Source organism: Anoplophora glabripennis, unplaced genomic scaffold (assembly GCF_000390285.2).
Source record: "Anoplophora glabripennis isolate ALB-LARVAE unplaced genomic scaffold, Agla_2.0 scaffold492, whole genome shotgun sequence".
In the NCBI taxonomy this organism is placed as follows: domain Eukaryota; kingdom Metazoa; phylum Arthropoda; class Insecta; order Coleoptera; family Cerambycidae; genus Anoplophora; species Anoplophora glabripennis.
In genome coordinates this window covers 213,553-237,771 of record NW_019417200.1, presented here as the reverse complement: position 1 = coordinate 237,771, position 24,219 = coordinate 213,553, and the positions used below count along the sequence as shown (strand labels likewise).

General features: G+C 31.7%; 1 protein-coding gene across 7 annotated transcripts in view; it reads left to right on the top strand.

The window, feature by feature from the left end:
- The window catches only part of LOC108909763 (phosphatidate phosphatase LPIN3), a 46,889-nt gene extending 24,040 nt beyond the window's left edge, over window positions 1-22,849 (top strand). For 2 of the 7 annotated variants that reach the window (XM_018714175.2, XM_018714176.2), the window contains exons 3-16: window positions 1,082-1,249; window positions 1,361-1,666; window positions 1,913-2,169; window positions 2,263-2,453; window positions 2,511-2,765; window positions 5,283-5,391; window positions 5,720-5,948; window positions 6,009-6,255; window positions 6,310-6,431; window positions 6,598-6,746; window positions 10,883-11,122; window positions 11,266-11,380; window positions 11,686-11,789; window positions 22,082-22,848. In XM_018714175.2, the coding sequence (XP_018569691.1) occupies window positions 1,082-1,249; window positions 1,361-1,666; window positions 1,913-2,169; window positions 2,263-2,453; window positions 2,511-2,765; window positions 5,283-5,391; window positions 5,720-5,948; window positions 6,009-6,255; window positions 6,310-6,431; window positions 6,598-6,746; window positions 10,883-11,122; window positions 11,266-11,380; window positions 11,686-11,789; window positions 22,082-22,211 (2,622 nt within the window). In that variant the 3' untranslated portion in view covers window positions 22,212-22,848. Of the gene's footprint in view, window positions 1-1,081; window positions 1,250-1,360; window positions 1,667-1,912; window positions 2,170-2,262; window positions 2,454-2,510; window positions 2,766-5,282; window positions 5,392-5,719; window positions 5,949-6,008; window positions 6,256-6,309; window positions 6,432-6,597; window positions 6,747-10,882; window positions 11,123-11,265; window positions 11,381-11,685; window positions 11,790-11,905; window positions 13,250-22,081 lie in introns of those variants that run through there. The other 5 variants (XR_001964425.1, XR_001964426.2, XM_018714179.2 and 2 more) reach the window with 5 other exon arrangements.
- Window positions 22,850-24,219: the final 1,370 nt, after the last annotated feature.

Sequence of the window (24,219 nt, the reverse complement as noted above, 5' to 3'; positions counted from 1 at the left end):
ATTATAGAGCATCACATTTTACACTAATTGTTTGTACCTGGAGCATGATGATGTTTCGTGACTTGAACTATAGTGTGAATTTGTCTTAATGAACTTTAATTTGTTTTCCTTCTAAAACTTTAATATTTACCAACCTACATAAATAAATATTTTTGATTTGAATAACTGTCTAAATAAAAAAAAGTTATCAATTTTGTCTACTTAAAGTACCTATGCTTATACCGAGTGGCCTAGATTTGAATCAACACTAGTGACAGAACAAAAGATTTTTAGCGAAAAATTTCATATATGAACATGTGGTGTAGATATAGATTGTTGAATTTAAAAAATATGTGACATTTATTTTCTCAAATATCTCTAAAGCTGCTTGACTTGGGGCGATGATACTTGAAACAATTATTTCCTTAATTAAAAGTAAAATTCGTTAACTTACAAATACGTAAATCAGTTCCAGAGATACAAGGGTTTGGTCACTTCAGAGTCTAGTTTTTTCATTATAAAAAATGCAAAAATTTTTCATAGAAATGTGATTTTTAAATATACAGTAATATACCAAATTAAAAAAAAATCAAAATGATGAATTAATGAAATTATAATTACACGGGTACCACCTCGGGTATTACAAAAGTTAAATAAGTTTTGTATTACTTTTATTAGTAAAGTGACTTGCGCACATTTGTAGGAAATGAAGCAATTGTTGTTTTCAGTATAATTACCTACTGATTATATTCACCCAAAATTTTATTGGTCATATTCCACACCAATTTACAAATTGTAAATTAAATTTCCATTTGAAACATCATAAAAGTTTAATTAGATATTAAAATGTAATGATCTTTATACACATATATTGTAAAGATGTGATTTTGGCGAATTGCCAGACCTTTATGAAACTGTCTTAGTTAAAAAACTTTATTCCAACAGTAGGAAAATTGAGAAAATTTTGTATTACTTTTTTCTATTCACCAATACATCAAAATCACAACTAAATTTTTTTTTTTAATTACACCTATGTGTAGTTCATAAATTATGTTAATAAATATGAACTTTTGTGTTACATGAATTTTTAACTTTGTTTTAGGTTGATATAGAAATAAACGGAGAACCGCAGGAAATCCATATGAAATTGGGAGAAAGTGGAGAAGCTTTTTTTGTAGAGGAATTAGAAGATGACGAAAATGACATACCAGAGCACCTCGCAACTTCACCTATACCTGTGTCAGAGTTTGAAAATATGTTTAAAAACCAAGTAAGTGAATTTGATGGATTTGCAAGCCACTTGTTAGTGTCTGTGCTATTTTGTCGTAATTCGCTTGCTTGCATAATAACCACAATTTTGTTTTTTCTTAAATATTTATAGTTTCCTTTCAACCAGGGTCGGAGACGTAGCTTCCACCTGGACGATATCTCAAAATTAGAAAATCAGGAAAATGATTATATAAAGCGACGTTACACCGCTGACAATGAAAGCAATAAGACCAGGGAACGGAATTTTATTAAGAGACAGATCGACCTCGGCAATCTCGAGCTGGGCGAAAACTCTGCAGAAGACATGACTCTCTCTATGATATCCAACAAACAGAGTAGTGAAGATCTAAGCAAGAGCAACAATGACATTTCGGAGACCATTTTCAAAATGGACAGTTTGGATATGGAGTGTAGTAAGGTAATTTTCTAGATTCTCTTTATACATACAAGGCGATCCAATTTGAGCAAATCAAACTTTAACAACAGGTGGTACTAAAAAAAATATTTAAAATTTTCATACTGGTATGTACCTAAAAAATTAATATTTAATATTTTTATAAATTTGATTACTTACTAGGTGGAATTTTTGTAAAGAATCAAACTTTCACACTTGTTGTACTTTTAATTAACAGTTATATTTTCATTTGATTTAAATATCTTATAGGCTGAAGAGCCGAAATCCGAAGCAATAAAGACTACACCCGTATCAGTGCAAAGGAATCTTGAGGATCCACAAAGCGAAAGCAAGAGTAGTAAAAAGAGACGTAAAAGAGTTCGTCGTAAAAATCCTCCAAGGAAATCTAACAGTATTAATCAACTCACAGCTAGTCAAAATTCAGACAACTTAGAAAATAATGACACAATCACTGACAGGAGTTCTTTGGACAGTAACTCTTCAGAACCAGAATTAAAAGATGTGCAGTAAGTTTAAACATGGTTTTATTTGTGTTATATTCACTGTTACTATTTATTAAATTTTTTAAAAGTTGGTTAATAACATTATTATACTTGTAGGAAATTAAATGAGGAAAAAGAAACAGTTATGCCATCTGACACATCCAACATAAAGAAAATTGATGCAGACTTCCACTTCTTCAGCGATACAGAACTGACTGCAAACGGTAATGTTGATTCAAGAGCTGGTTCTCCCGCCAATATCGAAATGGTACAGTCAGATTCTGAAATCGAAGTGAAAGTCCGTAAAGGTAATCAATATTGCGGAAGTACAATTTGCGTGAATTAATCTATCTTTTTCTGTGCAGGAGAACAAAATGAAGGTGCGAAGAGTTGGGAATGGGGTGGTTTCCCTAGTGTATCTCAGCCAACATCGCCAAACAGCGAAAATCCCCAACAAGAAGAGCATAAATCGATGTTAAGCGGCATGTTCTCCTTCATGAAACAGAAACACAGTGCTCAAAACCACTTGGAAGGTGGAATGTATCTCTCCGAGATTACCTCGGGTCGTATCGATCGGGATGTGGCAGAGATTTACTTCAGCCAGGGCAAGGATAAGAAAGGTAATTATTGAATTTGGTGTTCTTAGGATACTTGTTATGTAATTTTAAATTTATACAAATTGATATATACATTTTATTAAGTGTAAACAAAATATAGTTAACGCAACTATAGAATCGATTGCTACTTGCCTTTCAGCTGCTAGAAAAATTGCTCTAATGCACAAACTTTCAGAAATACTCCTTTCAATGTAGTAACTTTTAGTTAAAATTTCTGTACCTCTTTTTTGTAGAAACCAATTTAAAAAACTCTTCAAACTTTACCTGGTGATGGAAGTCCTTAAGAAAAATAGTTCATATAAGTCATAGGGCCTTTGTTTTTGAGATACATAGTGTTGAAATTAGAACACATATGTTTAAATATCTCTTAAAGTGTCTGATTTGAATTATTTATAAGTAATGGCTAACGGACAAGAATTTGTTGAGTTGATACACAAATCTGTTACCAGTTGCAGAGATGCTGGGAAGAACCCGAAAGTTCCAATGCCACTGAAGGTTTTGGAAATTGAATAAATACATTAAATTGCAATTAGTGTTTCTAAGATTTTATATGAAAACCGAGTAATTTCTAATTATTTTTTTTATTTAAAATAATAATTGAATACTTAAAAAATAACTTAAAAACTATTAATTTCACAAAAACAAAATCAGTAATTATTAGAAATTAAGAGGTGGGCACTTTTCGAAAAAGTGTGTTACGGACATGTCCGTGGACATGTTGATGAAATGTCCGGACATATCGGGAAATGTACTTTTGACCTTGAATCTAATAAGGCACCTATGAGTGACGTCATGTTTTCACAGGTCACTGCTTGAGGGCACACAAAGCAAAATATTACTTTTATTCTAATGAATATGTGTCGATATATTTTACTTATTACCTACCTTTAGACTTTTTTATAAACTGGTTTCTAATTTTCCCCGAACAGCCAATACACTTATTTAAATGTTTTTCCATCCTACTGGAATTCTTAAAAATTATTTTTGAGCAGAAGTTACATTTATAATGAATGATTTTTACTCAATTCAGAAAAATATAACCAAACTGTTGATTTTGGCGTCATACTTCATTTATAAACTATTTGTGTATTAAATATTAAATTAAGAATCAACTGATTACTATTTACTTATCGTTAACTTTGCCAAAAATAATAAAATATGGACATATAAAAGAGGTTATATTTTTAAAATGTCAGTTTCAGTTATACAAATACCAACAAAATTACAAGAAAATGGCTAAATGTCTATTTGTACATGTACCAACCTCAAACATTTTTTGCGGGAATTATGAATGCAACAAATAATTCCGTGCATGCGCATATAACTTTTCAATCTTGAAAAATGTCCTCAGTACATTTCCAGTTTTCACGACATGTCCAGCTGACATGTCCGCGGCACAGCTCTAGAAATTAAATTTAAAATCTTTATTTGTGAAAAAAAAATCCAATATATTTTTTATGATACAAATAGCTTTGCAATTATTTTCAATTTATTCAACTATGTCGAAGTCTTATTTTAGGTTTAAAAAAATAGTTACTTAAAATGGCTAGCTTTTCTAATAAAATAGAAAAAATTAATTAGTTTCACTTATCCAATTTCCAAAATATTCAATTCCGACATTATTCTGGGGTTCTTAGTGATGGATCTCTCGATCTCCGCCACTGGTTGACAGATTTGTGTAAAGAACTCATCAAATTTTTGCTCTTAATTATTTCGGTCATTACCACGATCTTCTTCAAACGTTTTAAGAGATAGTTAAATAGATTTTTTCTTATTTTAAAATGTTCTATCAGACCAAACAAAGTGTGATATACTGTTCATGTTTCAAAAAAACTTGTGTGCAAATTCCTCATGGAAAAATAATAGGGGTAGTTCATGTAAAGTTTTTTTCTTAGATACCCCTTCAATTATCTGTATCGGCGACACTGCTTTTCAGAAAGAAACCGTTTGCATATTATTCTTAACGCACGTTGATGTTTACTCGTGTACAAATTTTGACATTTTTATATTTAGTCGATTTAAAGATAATAATTAAGGAATTTGGATAGTAACAACTTCAACACACTGTTTCTCGAAAACAGGGTGTCTAAGAAAAAAACGTGATATGAACTACCCCTATTATTTTCCCATGACATGAACGGGACACCCTGTATTTAATTTGGGACACCCTGAACTTAAATATTTTACACAAATCTTTTGAGAAAAAAATATGAATTGAAAATGGGAAACGACAATTATTTAAATACATTAATTTATAATTTAATATTATTTTATTAATGTTTAATGCTTTTTCTATGCTCTTTCTCGATGCTATCCTATAAATGCACAGTTCTTTCATGCAGTTTCGTGCAATTTTTTTTATATAGACACCTCTGCTTAATTTATCTTCGTGAAAATTATATTTATTCATATTTCTTTGATAAAATTTTTTGTGTTGGTATTTTTTTTGCTTGGTAGTGACATAGCTAGTGCTTGGAGCATACATTGTAATGTAATTTGTGTTATATAATATAAATTCAGATGTCGACATGGATTGTGAATCAGGAAATGGGCCATCGCTGACACAAAGTCCCAACAGTGCGGAGGGTTGTAAGAGCATCGATTCCGACTTCGAAGAACACGCTAAACTGTGAGTAAAAATTTCGACCACTTAATTTTATCCATGTCAAAATTTACTTTTAAAGTTATAGCTAGTAATTCTTAATTTATTTATAGAAAAAAATAGTGTTGTTCAAAATACCTTTAAATTATTTTTAATTTGCCTCTAATATCTTCATAGATCAAAATATATTAATTTTCTCTTTAGTTTTTTTCCTTTTTTTTTAGGAAACTTTTGTTTCAAGAATAGTTAAATAAATAGGAAACTTTTGTTTCAAGAATAGTTAAATAAAAATTTAATAAATTTGAAATCCATCTTGAACTTCCACAATTTTTCTATTTATTGTTATATTTTATAGTGCTCAAACTTACACCCAGGATATATCGTTGTCTCTCTGCGGTTGGGAACCAGCACCCAGCTGTGAAAGATTCGTGGAACACCTAGTCCAATTTAGTGATCTCTGTAATAATCCCATCTTATTTGAAAATCCGAACCTTGTCGTCCGTATTAAGGATAAATATTACAGCTGGAAAGTGGCAGCTCCCATTATTGCAAGTATAATGGTCTATGGAAGGCCGCTTGTCCAAGTAAGTAACCGTTTCTGTTTAATTTTCTACAAGATAAGTTATCTATATCATACATTCTAGTCTTCCGTGGATCAATTATGCAACTTGCATATGTCGGCTTCACAAAATGTCCATGATGCAAAAGAGGGACCGAAACAGCAGCAGCAAGAAGCCAGATACTCCTGGTGGAGTTGGAGACGTGGCAAGGTATCACGAGAGGTCACTCCCGCCCCTGATACCGCCATGGAAACGGATAAGACTGTCGAAACCAAAGACGTTATCGTAAAGGAAGTCATAGAGGAAGTACAAGATAAAAAAGATGTACTTGGTAAGTTATATTTGGATTTTGTCTTTATTTTTCGTCATCCTTTTATTGCTTCAGATATTGAGGGTGTACAAACCAATGCAACTAGCATTAAGGATGAATCGAATTCTTCACTTTCTCCTTTAAGTTTAAGCTCGGAAAAATGTAGGAAAACTTTAAGATTGAGCTCTAAACAAATTGTAAGTATTTGCAATGGAGGTGACTTTTGTTATTAGGTTTGTTGTTCCAGTAAGAGATAGCTTAATTTATTCAATATTAGTTCAAAACTATACAAGTATATGTAAATTGGAATACCGTTTTAATTTAATAATTTTTCTATTTCTAATATTCACTTTTTTTTTGTAGTCCTCGCTAAATTTGAGGGATGGTGTAAACGAGGTAGAATTCAGTGTAACTACAGCTTATCAAGGTACCACTAGGTGTCAGTGTCATCTGTACAAGTGGAAGTGGGATGACAAAATTGTAATTTCTGATATTGATGGAACTATTACAAAGTAAGTACATTTACAGAATTATTTTTCTTTTATATAGGGTGCAACTTTAAGAGAGAATCAGTTTCATGGACGTAACTAGGATCTTTGCTTGATGCGGGCCCAGACCTAAAAAAAAAGCGAAATCAGCAACTTAACGATGTAAAATTTCAAAACTGAAATACTCTTCTTTCGTTTGCTTCCAAAAAAAAGAGAGGTCAAGCAATCGGTAACTTATCGATATAAAATTTCATAACCTAAACACTTTTTTGTTTGATTCTAAAAAAAAGATCACGCAGTCAATGACTTACCGATATGAGAAAGGTGATATTATTGTTTTTTTTGGGGGGGGGGAGAGGTCACCTGGCTTTTTGAAGTGGGCCATGCACACCTATGCCCCCCTAGCCACACGCCCATGGTCGGTTTTTTTAGAGGGAATATTATGTGTTTTTCAAAATACTAATCGGAAATTATTTATTTTAAACTGCATTTAAAATTTTTTGAATCAGCTGAAGTCACATTCCTTTTGCATGATTTTGAGATGTGATATTTTAAAGTCATCATATTTATTTTTTTGAAGTTAGACAATGCAACGAATATTAAATAATTTTCCATTCTTTTTTAGAAATTAATATTTTTTACATGATTTATATTAACTAAAATTGGTATGTGAATAAACAGATATTAGTAATTGAAAATAAAAGTATTATATTATAAAATAATTATTTTTGCTGTTTTATAAAATATACATAATATTTGTTACTCTAATAGATTTGAATTATTATTTAAAATCATTTAGTTTTTTTAATTTTTAACAAAAAATACAGTATAGACTTTAATCCGAACTCACCTTAATCCGAATATCCACTAGTCCGGCCAGACGGCCCGACGAATGCCCGTTTCGATGGTCCAAATAAAACTTGTTTATAAAACATATTTTACGATAATGTTTAGTTTTATTGTTATTTTTTGCCTTGTCAGTAACACATAAAATCTAATTCATATTCGAACTTATCTCTATAAACTCGTGTTTTAATTAGTTCGGATTAAAGAGTATACTGTATTATTTTTTGAAAGTACCATGTTTAGCTTACGAATCTTAGTATCGACAACCTCTGACATTGAACTTGGTTAGGTGAAATTAAGCAAGATCTATATTTTAAAAAGTCACATATCCAAAAAGTTTAAATTTTCACCTTATAATTTCTGCAAAAATAATGCTGAGACTACAGTTCTATCTTAAANTCTTTCTAATTTTTTATTTTAATTTGGACTCAAATTTAATCTGCTTACTAACCATTAAGAACTCAAAACACACACAATTGTAAAATACTGGAAAAAATGATAAGATTGGCACTTAAACGTAAAAAACATTTTTTAAATAATTTATTTGAGCAATTTATACTTTAAAAAAATTTTTGTCGGTCCAGTATTTTACCTTCCGCGGTCCGGATCTGGACCGCGGTCCGCCAGTTGCCGACCCTTGGTATAGACTCTTTAATCCGAACTCACCTTAATCCGAATATCCACTAATCCGGCCAGACGACCCAACGAATGCCCGTTTCGATGGTCCGAACAAAACTTTACTTCGAACAAAATTCGGTTTAACGTATATGGTTCAGATTATAAAGTCAAACTACATAATAAAAAGTAACCGCTAAAAACGTAATTGCCTGGTAGTTTCGGGGAAACCCTTTTATGTGAGTTGGAACCTTTCTCGATTAGATCTTTTTAGTTGAAATATTATTGCCGTGCAAACATGTTGATATTTATACGACATATTTTACGATAATGTTTGGTTTTATTGTTATTTTTTGCCTTGTCAGTAACACATAAAATCTAATTCATATTCGAACTTATCTCTTTAAACTCGTGTTTTAATTAGTTCGGATTAAAGAGTCTATACTGTATTATTTTTTGGAAGTACCGTGTTTAGCTTACGAATCTTAGCATCAGCAACCTCTGACATTGATCTTGGTTAGGTGAAATTAAGCAAGATCTATATTTTAAAAAGTCACATATCCAAAAAGTTTAAATTTTTACCTTATAATTTCTGCAAAAATAATGCTGACTACAGTTCTGTCTTAAATGTTCTCCTCTTGTATATTACCAGTATCTCTGGTCCTTTGCAGTGGCGGCTAATGGCATTGAGAATAGATGAAGCATATTCATTGATTGACTAAAAAGAAAAAAAAGCGCCCCAGGTGAAAATTTTCAAATTTTCAAGGTCAAACGGGTTTACATGAATCTGGAAATTTTTAGTTGCATTTGCAATATTTCTGAAAAACTGACGTTCGTGAGAAGGATTTTCATTTAGATTTTATAAAAAATAGAAATATTTGTTTGGCTTGTGGACTTCTGTGAACATTAACGCACACGTACATGTATGTTCCAAAAGAAGCTTTGTGGTTACGACAGCCTCATGTGACTTTTCCAAAATTATTAAATCCCCCCTTATTCCACAAGCCCGACTTTACACCCACAATTAAACAGGTCATACTGAAAAGTTTTTTAAATAAACACTTCCACACAACCACTTATACTCCGAATACCATTCATTCCGTAACTTCCAAACGTACACTTCGTCTTTTGACTTCCCCCTTTTTTCCACAACGAGAGAAAGCACAGGTCTCTCGCAATTTAAAAAATCCTTTTTGTCCTCAATTTTTCATCTGGAAAATAGCGTTTCCAATAAAATACATACTGGATTATACATAGGAAACATTTCTACAATTATTATACAAAACAAATATTAACTAAGAACAGTTATTATCATGCACTGGGCGACACGTATTGTATAAACTGTTTAAAGGCAGGCGATGGGCGATGAGAATGCTGCTTCAGTATCTGCGTCACTCATTCCCCCACGCTGTAATTTTCTCCCATGTTGGCCGCCTCATTACTATGACGACCCCCAAAAACAATGCTTCGAAGAGAAGCGGAATTCAGACTGTTTCGATCTGCGTTACTTGCTTATACTAAACGTACTATACGAGGTTGATGTTTGCGCTCAACAAAGGCAATGTTTTTTTAGAAGGCATTCACCGCGCAACTATTCTGTTTATTTCTGCGTATTCAACAAACAAACACAATACATTTTCAATATAGAATTATACCTAAATTATAAAATTTATATAAAATTAAAAATAATTTTAAATTGCANAAAAAATGACCATAACTAACGTTGTAGGATTTTTCCCTGGCTATCTGACGGTGACCCTTGATTTGACTGTGACCTTCACCTTCAAAAACCGCACTATATCAATTTTGGCAAAAATCAATTGATTTATGAAATCGCGTCTGCCATCTTGGATCCGCCATCTTGGACTAAAATTCCTCAAAAACAGATTTCAGATTCGTAGTCAGCGACCCCAAAAACCCTCCTATACCAAATTTGGCGTAAATCGGTTAATTTTTTGGAATCGCGTCCGCCATTTTGGAAAATGGTCAAGGACATATCTGAATGTAAAATTTTCCGCTCTTTTCATTTCCGGGGTCAAAAGTAGGGCATCCCATTTGAAAAAACTAACTTGACCTTGAAATAATCTTGAAGGTCAAGGTCAAATTTAGGGCCACCATTGAATAGACAGGGAAAAATCCTAAATCTTTTGTCTGAATCATTTTTCCTCAAAATGCATTTTTCGATAGTTATTGTGCTGTTTCTATAGTTATGGGACACGTTGTATATACAAATGCCCATAATTCGCAAGAAGGATCTGATAGGATTTTGAGCTTTGCCAATTTTGAATGTCCAGATGATACAGAAACTTTCTGCGTAAGCCGTTTTGGCGGACATTTTCATTGAACTTTTTCTCCCTTCCTGATCAGCGTGACTAGTTCATTATTATCATCATGAACATAGGCCATTGTAACAACAATTTGGGCACAAACAATACATGAATATAAACATATATATGCATTTAATTCAGAACAACTGATACAATTTCACAAAATGCTCAAAACTGATAACTTAATAAAAACCTGATTCATTGTTTTAATTTTTTGTATATAGTAAAGGACAATACCTTACTTAAAATTGTTTTAGACTGTTTCCTCTAATTTTTTAGTTTTACATATTAATATTCAAACCTGTTATCATATATACCAGATATTTTTTGCTTAAATTGTATACACATAACTTGATTTTTTTTTTGTTCAAGGTCTGATGTGCTAGGCCATATCCTACCAATTGTCGGTAAAGACTGGGCGCAATCAGGTGTAGCTCAGTTATTCAATAAAATTAAGGATAATGGTTACAAGTTGTTATATCTCAGCGCTAGGGCAATTGGTCAGGCTCGTATAACAAGAGAATACCTACGCTCCATCAAACAGGGTGATCTCAGTATGCCTGACGGACCTATTCTCCTCAATCCGACTTCCTTGATCACAGCTTTCCATAGGTAAGTTAACAACCTTCAAGATTATTACCAGCATAAATCATTCCTAGACGCATTTGTGGTTTGCTGAATAATAATATGCCGCCGCTTCTTTCACACAAGCCTCCGACTTGGCATTTTGATGTTAAACTTTATATTCGTTTTAGGGAAGTCATTGAAAAGAAACCAGAGCAGTTCAAGATATCTTGCATGTCCGATATTAAAGCTCTTTTTCCACCAGACTCCAATCCATTTTATGCTGGATATGGAAATCGAATCAATGTAAGTATATAGTATGCTCTTGAATGTATTTTTCTAAGGTATTGATAGAGATATTCAACCCATTGAAATTGTTGATATATTCAGCCATTGCCAACTGGGTCATTTTTTTAAAGACATTCAGCAGTTTAAAAACCGTTTCATCTGGGAGTGATACAGGTCTCGCTTTCTTGTATTTCGAAACAGCAGGTCACTATCTGCCAGTTTGGCCTAGGCTTTGAGTTATAGTGACTCACATATGTAGTACATTTCACAAATCATTTTTATATGTATATTATAAATGTTTCTTAAACATTTCTTTATTTTAGGATGTTTGGGCATACAGGGCCGTTGGCATTCCCATTGTCAGGATATTCACTATTAACCCAAAAGGAGAGTTGAAACACGAATTAACTCAAACCTTCCAGTCAAGGTGAGTCATGTTTAATATCTCGGTGTGCTTGCATTTGGAATTAATATATTGGGTGCATGTCCTTTTTAATTTTTGTTAAATTAGATTTATTGAAATGTGCTATTTAATTTTTACAGTTACTCCGGCCAGTCTATGGTGGTGAATGACGTATTTCCTCCCCTATTAGACAAAATTATAGCAAATTGCAACCAAAATGAATACGACGATGATTCAGATTCTGAATCATCGTATATAGAATAGAAAGCAATATTATTTCTCTTACAAATTTAAGACAAACTGTGATTATTTGTGGTACTAAATATAACTTATTACGAGATATTCAGTAGTGTAGCATCTAAAGGGAAAGTAGATGTTATAATTTAATTTTTTTATGAACATATGTGTTTTGTCTAGAATGGCTATTGAATGTTGCATGTTAGGTCACCTGCATTGTTCCTTCGTCATTTCACATTACCATTCAACATATCCTCTCCATGATCATTTACAGTGGTGAATAAGAATAGGTTTAATGTAGCATAATCCTTAATTACTAAACCTGGAAGCATGAAAATCTTAATCTTGATGGCAAGCTAAATGTTCATCACTGTATCCAACAGCCACATTTATCCATATGGCTTCTTTAGACAAGAGATAAAATACATATGTATGAGTCCCTGTTGGGACTAACATAATATTCGTACACATTGACTAGATTGAAGAAGTTGAACCAATTCTACATTTTATTCCCTTTATCCTATACCATTATTCCTCTACACTGGCAGATCAACAAATTTGCCTGCAAGATGGCCAGCATGACTTTTTAATGGTAAGCAAACAGACAGGTGAAATGTTTGTTTTATTAATAGCCTAATGCAGCAAATATAACAGGCTGTATAATACTGATTGCCTCATTGCTTTTTAATTTTTTCTAACACCTTTAAAATAACAAGGATGAAAATGGTATTGCTCAAATGATTAGTAAAAATGTATATAAAAAGGAATTACTTGTACTCAAACCTAAGAAAAATAATTCTAATCAGTTGTTTGATACATATGTATATGTGATATTCATCAATTTATTAGAACATGCACTCAGTATATTTGTTTTTGTACTAAACATTTTAAGTATCACATCGGGGTCACCACTTGAGGGTTGCTTTTGGTGTGCAGCAAAATGAAACCCTCTCTTAACGGTAAAATAAAAGTATTATGCCTGCATGTGACCCATTTTAATTATAATGTTAAGAGTGGCAGCTTGACGCCAGACCGGTCTAACAGTTGCAAGCGACAAAGAATAGATGAATCTGCAACGCACACACACTTAGGTTCCCGAAAAAAGCCATGGCAGATTGGCGCCAGGGACTAGATACTTACACCTGCGAACGCCTTCACAAAGGGACTCTCCAACGATAGCTCGCCCCGACAACATTTCTGTTCACTATTATTGTTTTCAATAAAAAGTACTTTGATTTTACTGTTGAGAGAGAGTTTTATTTTGCTACACACCGAAAGCAACCCTCACAGTATATCGACAATTTTTTAAATATTGTTGGTGCTTAGTTACGTTAAATTGTAATTAGTTAACGTTGAAAATGATTTTTCACCACAATTTTGTGTGAACTTAACAATTCACAATATCACATCTTTAGATGTGGTGTCAAAAAATTGAAGATTTAAAGCTAAAAAAAAATTATTTTAAATCACATTTTTATGTTAAGAACAATTTAATTTTACCTTCAGTCCAGTGAAAAAAAAAGAAATAAAAATATTTGATGGATGTATTTAAATAAAATGGAAAACTAAAATTGTACAATTTGCTTTAATTTATATTTTATTATACAGGGTGATTTATTTTACTTGGCAAAAATAAAATAGAATTGTTTCCACTAAGAAAGATTCATAAATAAAACGCAATAAAAAAAATATACATGGTGTTTTCTCCTAAATACAAATCTGAAATTCTTTTTTTTTTTTAAGTAAATAGTTTTTTTTTAAATTAGTTGAGTTGTAATTAGTTTTTAAAATGCACTAATTCTTGTTTACACTGCCACTGTCATGTATTTGTAACAAAATTGTTGGCAACCTACAGTGCATATGGAGGGAGATAGTGCTCGAGCTCGATTCTTCACGATGAGAGAATAGAATGCTCCCTGGAGAACGTTTCCTTATTTCATTCTACTATTGTTCTATCAGAAAATTCATACTGTTTTCTCGACACAAAGGGATCGAGCCATGAAAGTGAAGAAGGAGGAACAATGTTGTCAAATGTACCGACCAATCAGAAAGCAGTAAATAGGTGGTAGATTGAAAATTAGTGATGAGCTAGTCATGAAGAAATAAGTGCTACTTTATTAAGAGTTATTGTTATTTGTCTGTCAGTGTCAGGTGCAATCTAAAAAGGAAAGAAATTGGAAATTAATAAAAAAACCGAAGCTAAATCCAGTAAGTTCTAAATAAAAAGAACTTCTAATAGAATATATTGAGGGTGAAAAAACAAATGTATACTGGAAAGTTAACATCCAGCTACACTAGAGAGAAAATGAGGGCAGATCCATTTTATTCTATTATTATTTTATTCGTGTATTGTACAATCTTTCAAGTAAACACAAATTATACGAACGTTTCCTCAAATTTCTCGAATGATATCACCATAAAACAGTAACTAGAGATATTACAGACAGATTACGGAATTCGTAATTTGTGAAACATGTCAAAAAGTATAGGTTTAGGTTTAATGATCCCTGCCTGTTCCCCTGAAAATATCGGTAGAAGAAATAGGGAACAATTCTATCATTACTCAATAGAACACCATTCAGGAATACCGATTAATGAGTTTTAGTAGAAACATGCCCCCTTTCTCTCGTTCCTTCTACTCCTTATAATTCAAGAATAAAGTCCCTGGTCAACGGTGTTGAAGTGAAGGGGGTCAGTTCGTCAGTTGTTGCTCCGCATTTGAAGACGGTGCATCTAACTGTGAATTTGAGCACCAAAGAGCATCACCTCGCGTCGAATGGTGTGGAAATGTACTTTTTAATAACCTTTCCTTTAAATATGATATTTAAGAACAATGCACAGACCAGTTCCCAAATGTGCATGTGCTATGACTAAAGCACGCCATTATTTGAGATTGCACTATCTTGTCTAACGGCAGGATATGAGAATTTGTAAAAAAAGTTTTAAAAATATATTAAGTTTTCATGAGAGAATTTGCAAAAACAAACTATTGATACGTGTTTCTAAAGGTCAAACAAAGCCTCTGTATGAATGTGACCCCTACTCAAAGTTACATCCCGTATACCTGAGACTCTGGATGTACCACCCGTGGATGTCATTTTGCTTATAATCATATGAAATAGGTACTCTCGGTAAAGATGTTGGAATTTTTGCCATTTTTTGGAGACGGTTGTAATGTCAAATAAAATGTCAAACCTTATTAATCTATTATTGTACGGCTCTGCCAAAACATTTATCGAAAACAAGCATTGTGCTTGAAGTGACTTGAAGACGTCTGGACTTCCTTGATCATTATTATTTCTAGTAATCACTAGTGATGGGCCAGAGCTGGGAAAGATCCTTATAAAAAGGATCTAGATCAAAGATATTAGATCTTTTTTGAAAAGTATCTATAGATCATTTGACATTAGAAAGATTTCAGATACAAGATACTTTTATAAAAGATCTTTTTACAAAGATCAGTATCTTAAATCATTAAATATGATCTAAGATCAAAAAAATATCTTAGATCATTGGAGGAGATCTAAGATTAAAAAAGTAGGTAACTTCTCAGATCATTTAGAAAACATAAGATCTTATTATAAGATCCAATAAATTGGGCCATTGTCAGTTATTGGAATTTATGTTAGACAAAATATTTATTTTAATAGAACACATGCTGGCAAATAAATTTTTAATGGAAGTACCTAACCAATTGTTAGAATGTCACTGAATTAGATACTGAAATGAAACTATAGTCAAATATTTAACACTTACTAGTATTCTGTTACATACACAAAATAATATTATCAACTCGACTCAAAAAATATTTTCTAACAATCAGTAAATTTACACATTATTCTTATGTACATAATGAATTTGCCTTAAGTAGAACTAAATTTTCAAAATTTTTATCGGAAAGTGTACTTCACCTGGGGGCATTAATAAGAGTAGCAAACGAGAACATTCTTTCAACTGGGGCTGATGATGCCAATGGAGTATTAAATTTAAAAAAAAGTTGCTTAATATAGGGATATTTGTCTAGCATTTGAAGAAATCTAAGATCTTTTTTGGGATCTTAGATACTTTTCAGAATCTAAGATCCTTCAATTTAGATTATAAGTTCAGATCTTTTTCAAAGGATTTTTTATAAATAGATCAAGATCTAGTCCTTAAAAAAGTATCTAGATACAAGATCTAAAATCAGATTTTTGATCTTAGATCATTAAAACGATCTATTTTTTTAAGATACTCCCAGCTCTGTGATGGGCTAATTCAAATTAAAATTAACCTGATAATCCTATTATCGAAATTATTTGAAGAATATAATTATTTTCAGTAATTCGAACTACAATGAATAACAGATACTGGACATTATGGACTATTCAATACACTAAAAGTATTGTTATGAATGAACTTTTTTTGGAATAACGATTGAATCGGGTAGTTTTGCTAGTTTTCATTAGTTGCCTTGATGACTAAAGAAAATTAATGGATACAATTGTAAATAATTACACTTATTTTTTTTAGTGTATCTAATTCTGAATGAAATACTTATTTTCCAATTATTGGAATCATTCATAATCTGATAATCCGATTATTAAAATAATTCGATTATTCCCATCTCCAATAAACACAGCGTCCCCTATGCAAAGAATATTCATGTAAACTACAGATCTTATCGGATATACTTCAATAGCCACTAACAAAATTGCCGTCACTTGGTATGATAATAGTTCNTAATTTTTTCGAGAATACCAACCCCCAAAATTCGAACCCATAATATATGATTTTCATAACATATCTTCTTATAGCCCCCTTCCATATATTCAACTGCAATATCCTCCTATTAAACTCCTTATCGATACAGGTAGTTCAAAAACTCTTCTGAAACCCTCCATTGTAGAAAAATACTGCCCACAATTTATCAAGAATGACCCTTTAAAACTAAAAACCGGAATTGGTGAAATAACTATAGAAAAACAAGCTCAAATCCCTTGTTTTCCTGAATTTAATGACGACGTTTCCCTCGATATAATTCTGTATGATTTCCATGAATATTTTGACGGAGCTTTAGGACTTGAAGACATATTGAAACTACAAATTAATATTTCGTTCACTGAAAACCAAATTTTTAATCAAAATTTTTCATTGCCCTTATTATATGACAGACCTAACATAAAATTAAACGAACGAGAAATATCAAAACTCAGTATTCCTGTGGAAATCCCAGATAACACCGAAGTTTACATTCATGAAATTCAAAAGGATAAGTACTACTTACCAAACACCATATCCACAGTACAAAACAAAGCCTTAATAATCGAATTACACAATTATTGTTACCAACCAGCATACTTTGACCTTAATGACATAAAAATTGAACCCCTTACAAACTACACTGTTTTTGACTATTCACTTCATATTAAAAATCGTCTAGACTCCAACTTAAAATTAATAATTTGTTAAGAACTGATCATCTAAATCCCGAGGAAAAATTAAAACTGACCAAACTTTGTCAAGAATATAGTGACATTTTTCAAAAAACTAATGACAATTTAACCTTCACAAACACAGTAAAACACGAAATACGAATGAAGGATGATTTACCAGTTTATACGAAGAGCTATAGATACCCTTATGTACACAAAAAGGAAATCGAACAACAAATTAACCAGTTGTTAGATAACGGCATCATAAGGCCGTCACAAAGCCCCTTTTCTTCACCCGTTTGGATAGTTCCGAAAAAAATGGATCAGAGCGGAAAGAAGAAATGGAGAATGGTAGTAGACTATAGGAAAATAAATGAAAAAACTATTAACGACAAATATCCCTTACCAAACATATCAGACATCTTAGATAAATTAGGAAGAAGTTCTTATTTTTCAACAATCGACTTGGCTTCTGGATTTCACCAAATAGAAATGCATCCAGACTCAGTAGAAAAAAACAGCCTTCACTGTAGATAACGGACATTACGAATATACTAGAATGCCTTTCGGACTTAAGAATGCCCCAGCAACCTTCCAACGTTGCATGGATAACGTATTAAAAGAATTACAAAACAAGATATGTATGGTTTATATAGATGACATAATAGTTTTCTCTAATGGATTACAGGAACACCTACAGAACTTGCAACTAATTTTTGAAACCTTTAGGAAAAACAATCTTAAAATTCAACTAGATAAAACTGAATTCCTACATAAAGAAGTCTCCTTCTTAGGACATATCATTACTAGAAATGGTATAAGACCAAACCCTGAAAAAATTCAAGCCATTAAAAATTTTCCTATTCCAAAAACACAGAAAGAAATCAAGTCATTTTTAGGCCTCTTAGGTTATTACAGGAAATTCATAAAAAACTTTGCAAAAATTACTAAACCTATGACTCGGTGTTTAAAAAAAGGTTCCACAATAATATTAGACGAAACCTATAAAAATTGCTTTAGAACATGTCAAAATTTATTAATGAATGACCCTATACTTAGTTATCCAGACTTTGAACAAACTTTTGAAGTTACAACAGACGCCTCAGATTATGCCATAGGAGCCGTCTTATCACAGAATAATAAGCCTATTTGGTTCGCCTCACGAACTCTTAATCAAGCAGAAATTAATTACTCTACAATCGAGAAAGAACTCCTCGCAATCGTATGGGGATGCAAAACATTTAGACCTTATGTCTATGGGACCAAATTTAATATTTATACTGATCATAAACCACTACAATGGTTATTTTCTCTAAAAGAACCTAACAGTAAATTAGTCCGCTGGAGATTAAAGTTGGAAGAATTTGATTATGAAATTAGATATAAAAAGGGAAATCAAAATCTCGTTGCAGATGCCTTAAGCAGAATAAAATTGGAAGAATGCAACATCAATGAACTAGAAGACGTATCACTAGAAAATTTAGATAATTTAAGCACAAACGTTCAAGCAGATGAGGAACTCGATCAATTAATAAACCAAATACTTGAAAATGAATCACTGAATAATAATCCTCCTAATAATAATCCTCCTAACCTTAATGAAGCTACGGAAACAGTACATACTGCCATCGAAGACCCTATATTCACTTTACCATACACGGAATACCCTATTAACCATTACAAAAATCAAATCATTATAACAGAATCTACCACTTGTCCGCGAGAAATAGCTGATACAAGAACAATTTTCGAAAAAACTAGACATCTTGTTACCCTTAGAAGTAATTTAGATGATGAACAAACATTACATTTCTTGAAACCTTTTATTTCTTTAGATAGTAATACTTGTTTTAAATTTTCAACACCTACTTTAGAGAGAAAAATTACAAGAATATTAAGGACATCGTTATTATTCCATAGGAATCAAAAAATATTAATTAGCAATACACTATTAGATGATATTGACTCAGAACAAGAGCAACAAAGAATAATTAAATATCATCACCAAGGTAAAACATGCCATAGAGGTATCAAAGAAACCACGCAATCCATACAGCGAAATTATTACTGGCCCAACATTTCAACTGACGTAACAAATTTCATTAATACTTGTCAAACCTGTCGCATTTCCAAATATGACCGCCACCCTCAAAAGGTTAAATTACAATTAACACCAACATCTTCTAAACCTTTCGAACATATACACATAGACACATTCGTTATAGAGGGACAAGACTTCTTAACAATCCTAGATCCATTTTCCAAATTCGGACAAGCGTATTCCTTGGAACATAAAAATAGCATCTGTATCATGGAAATGATCCTCTCTTTCATATCACACATGGGGTTACCCTCAAAAATTACATGTGATAACGGCACCGAATTCAATAATCAGAATCTAAAAGACTTCTGTTTATTACATAATATTGAACTCCATTTTACTACCCCCTATCACTCCAACTCCAACTCCCCCGTAGAACGATTTCATTCTACACTAGCAGACTCTATTAGATGTCTAAAACAAGAACAACAAAAACCCATTAAATATCTTATAATATTAGCAGTCCTTCTATACAACAATTCTATTCACTCTGTCACCAAGATGACTCCTTTCGAAGTAGTACATGGTTCCCGAAACGACCCTTTCAATCTTTCTAACCAACGTATAACGTCACAATATATCCAAAATCATAAAGAGGATATGGCAAATATACATGAAGCTATCAAGACACGAATTCAAACATCTAAAGAAAATATCATTCAGAAACGAAATATAAAATTAAATGACCCTGAACCTGTAATTCCTGACCAAGAAATTTATATTAAAGCACCAAAACGCACTCCAAAACATCACCCGCGTTTTAAAAAATCTAAAGTTATACAAGATAACGATAAGGTAATATTAACAACCAGTGGAACCACTCATAAAAATAATATCCAGAAAAATAGAACACTAATCGAAAAACCCTTGTTACAGAATGAAGAAGACACAGATTCTCCTATCCCTTCTAATTCTCCAAAAGGTCTTAGGCGATATAACCTTCGATCCCATAGATCATCCAACAATATTTAAAGGACTTGGGAAAAACATTCGGACAATAAGTCATTTCCATACTTTCATTCACAAACTAGACATGAACCCTCTCTTTGATGCATACAAAGATACTAATGTGTTATTAAACGTTTTAGCTCAATATGATTCAAAAGCCACAAATCCACTTGATGTAGCATTGATAAATCAGGAACAAAATTTAAAAATATTAGTTGCGCAAGAATACAAAAAGATAATTCCACTAAGTAAAAACAGATCCAAAAGAGGATTATTCAACTTTGTAGGTAACGTTGAAAAAGAATTATTCGGAATAGCCACCTCAGATGATATAGATAGTATTAAAAATAAATACGAAATACTGATAGCCAATGAAAAGAATTTAGCCAAAGAAATGAATACTAGAACATCCATGTTCTCGACTCTTGCTAATAAGACAACAATTATAATGAATCAAGTAAACAATAATCTAAATTTATTAAAAGAAAACATGCACTTTATAAAAGATGAAATAAATACAAACTTGCACAGACAAATTATAATAAATCAACTGGAATTACTTCTATATTATTTTCAACAAATTCAACAAACTATTACCTTTCTAAAAATGAAGGTAGTCGATTTGTTTTTATTAANATCACTTGTGATGGGCTAATTCAAATTAAAATTAACCTGATAATCCTATTATCGAAATTACTTGAAGAATATAATTATTTTCAGTAATTCGAACTACAATGAATAATAGATACTGAACAGCATATGTTATGGACTATTCGATCCACTAAAAGTATTGTTATGAATGAACTTTTTTTGGAATAACGATTGAATCAGGTAGTTTTGCTAGTTTCCATTAGTTGCCTTGATGACTAAAGAAAATTAATGGATACAATTGTAAATAATTACACTTATTTTTTTTTAGTGTATCTAATTCTGAATGAAATACTTATTTTCCAATTATTGGAATCATTCATAATCTGATAATCCGATTATTAAAATAATTTGATTATTCCCATCTCCAATAAACACAGCGTCCTCTATGCAAAGAATATTCGTGTAAACTACAGATCTTATCGGATATACTTCAATAGCCACTAACAAAATTGCCGTCACTTGGTATGATAATAGTTCCAACGAACAAGGCATGGGCAATATCTCAAGTAAACAAAGGGTTTTAACTAGTTGGGTATTTGAGTTCGTGCACCATATCCTCGTACATTTTTCTATACAGTACAGAAATTAATGTCAATATTCTTCAGTAGTAAAAGTTGCCTTTCTTACATTTTTGCATCGCAAATAAAATATAGAATAGGCCGAGACTGCCATGAAATTTTGCAGATGATGTTTCAAGTGATAGACTATATGTACCTTTAAAATATTGCCAGATTTTAATAAATCACCTGTATAAAAAAAAATAAAACTTAATTATTTATCTCTTTGGCTTTTACTTCAAATAAAACATATACATATAAAGCTTTTTATGATCGCTTATTCTTATAAGATCTAAAATGGGTTTTGACTGACTTGCTTTAATTGTTTATAGACATAAGTTCTAAAAGCAGATTCAGTTAAACTATAACCTTATCTAATTTTTGAGAATCTGAATATATTTTTTGTTTCAGCTACTACAACATGAGTGTCATAGTAGATCAGTTATTCCCTTCTCGTTTGGAACCAGCAAATGATTATTCTCAGAATATATACTGGCGGGACCCTATCCCCACAATTGAAGAATTACCTGAAATTGATTAGCCATGTCTGTGTAACTAGCGTATGTGCTCTGCATTTATATGAATATAGTATTTAAACATATGATGTTCATTGCTATTGCTTTCAATGTATACTTGAAATATGTTGTCAGAATTTGAATCAACAGATTTTTTGATTTTGGTAGTGAAACTGGTTTTCTGTATATGTACACCAAACAATTTTTCTTTTGCTCAATTCACGTATCTCATTAAAGCTATATATTTTTTATAAAATGCTCCATTAGTGCATCTAGTTATTATTGCAGATTATTTAAAATTATATATTGGGTACATCTAAAAATGAAAATATAATTTAAATTTCGTAAGTTTTTTGGTGTACACCTTTTATATATCACTATTCTGAATGTTGTTCCTGATGCCATAATATAAGGTACTACTGGCATTATTTTAGCTTCTACACTTAGTTTTATTTAATTGATCCGAGCCATTGGTAACGTGATAACTAAACACCAATGTGCAATTCCTTTAGTTGTATGTTATAAGTTAAGAGAATATTCTGTTCTAGTTTTTTACATGATTTTTGAAATTGATTTAGGATGTGATATTTCTGGTGATTTTTGTTTTTTTTTTTAATTCGACTATTTTTCTCAAACTATTTTGTCTATGTAAGGTACTGCATCAACTATCGCTGTAATAATTTATTAAGTATCATAATAAAAAGAATCAAAAATAAATTATGTATCTATATGCCGGTGGCTTCTTCCTTGTGATGGTCAAATGAGTTTAATTTCCAAGTGCTGATGTGGATGGCAAAGGTTGACAATAGGTATATAGCCTGTTAAAAATTCAGTGTCAGTTTTATCGATTACAGAATACTGAATTTTTGATACTTTGCTAAAGGCTAAATGAAAATTATTTTTCTATTCTATGCAATTTTACCCAATATATCGGAGATATAATTTTCTGTTCTTAATTTTTTTTTTGTTTTACGAGATGCGCAATGGTTAAATTTTTAATCTTTTATAAATTTTTTAAATTTTAATTTTTAATCTTCAATAGATACCAGTGTGAAACATTTTTTTGAAAGTGCAGTTAATCAAATACTACCAGATGCACAGGTGATTAAAGTCTCAATGTCATGCCAGAGATGCCAATGTGAATTAAAAAAAATTTGCACCAGTGGAAAAAATTTTGATATTCTACTGAAGGCGTCAATATTAACGTTTTGTGCAGTTTTGTCAAGTGCGCCGGAGAATAAATTTTCTTTCACTATTTTGCTAGATGCTGTGTTGATACAGTTTTCCATATTTTGCCAACGACTGTAACCTGTCGCCTTAAACAAGATGGACCTCAATGTGCGGAGTTCTTTTGGAATTTAATAACAAATTGTTTTCTGTTAAAATATCTAATATAACTTCTAACAGTCAACACTGGACAAGAAATAAAACGATTGTCTCAGTTCTTACAGACACGTAATAAATACCTTCTTCGTCTTTCCCTCTGATTAATGATCGCTAATTAGACAACAGACCTGTCTATTGATAGTTACTGCACCACTGCAACTTGGTTTCCAGCGATGAAAAATGTTGAAATTCAGTTATATGCACTGTCTTCAAAAGCCAGGCAACCACCAACTCCCTTCACTTCGTCACCATTGATCTATACTATCTCCCTCCACTAATCACATGCAGTTGCCAACACGGATTTTTTACATTGTACACATCGACAAAGATACACATACAAGGTGGGCGCCAATATTTTTTTTTCCAATTAATATGCAGATGATAAAATATCAGTTGAGAGGGTTCTATAGAAATAGTCAATCAGCAATACATTTTTATAGATTTTATTACACAGTTTGTCTAAATATGAATCAATGCACAAATCACAGATTCTATTCATTCTAAAGCAGATTTTCTATAAAAATGGAATTAGTTGGAAACTCAAATTGCTTTTTGTTGTAAAAAAAAATTTTAGTTTGCCGCTTTTGTACACACGGCATCCTAAATTACAAATTTCTTTACACAAAAAGTTATTAGAGTTTCAAGCTA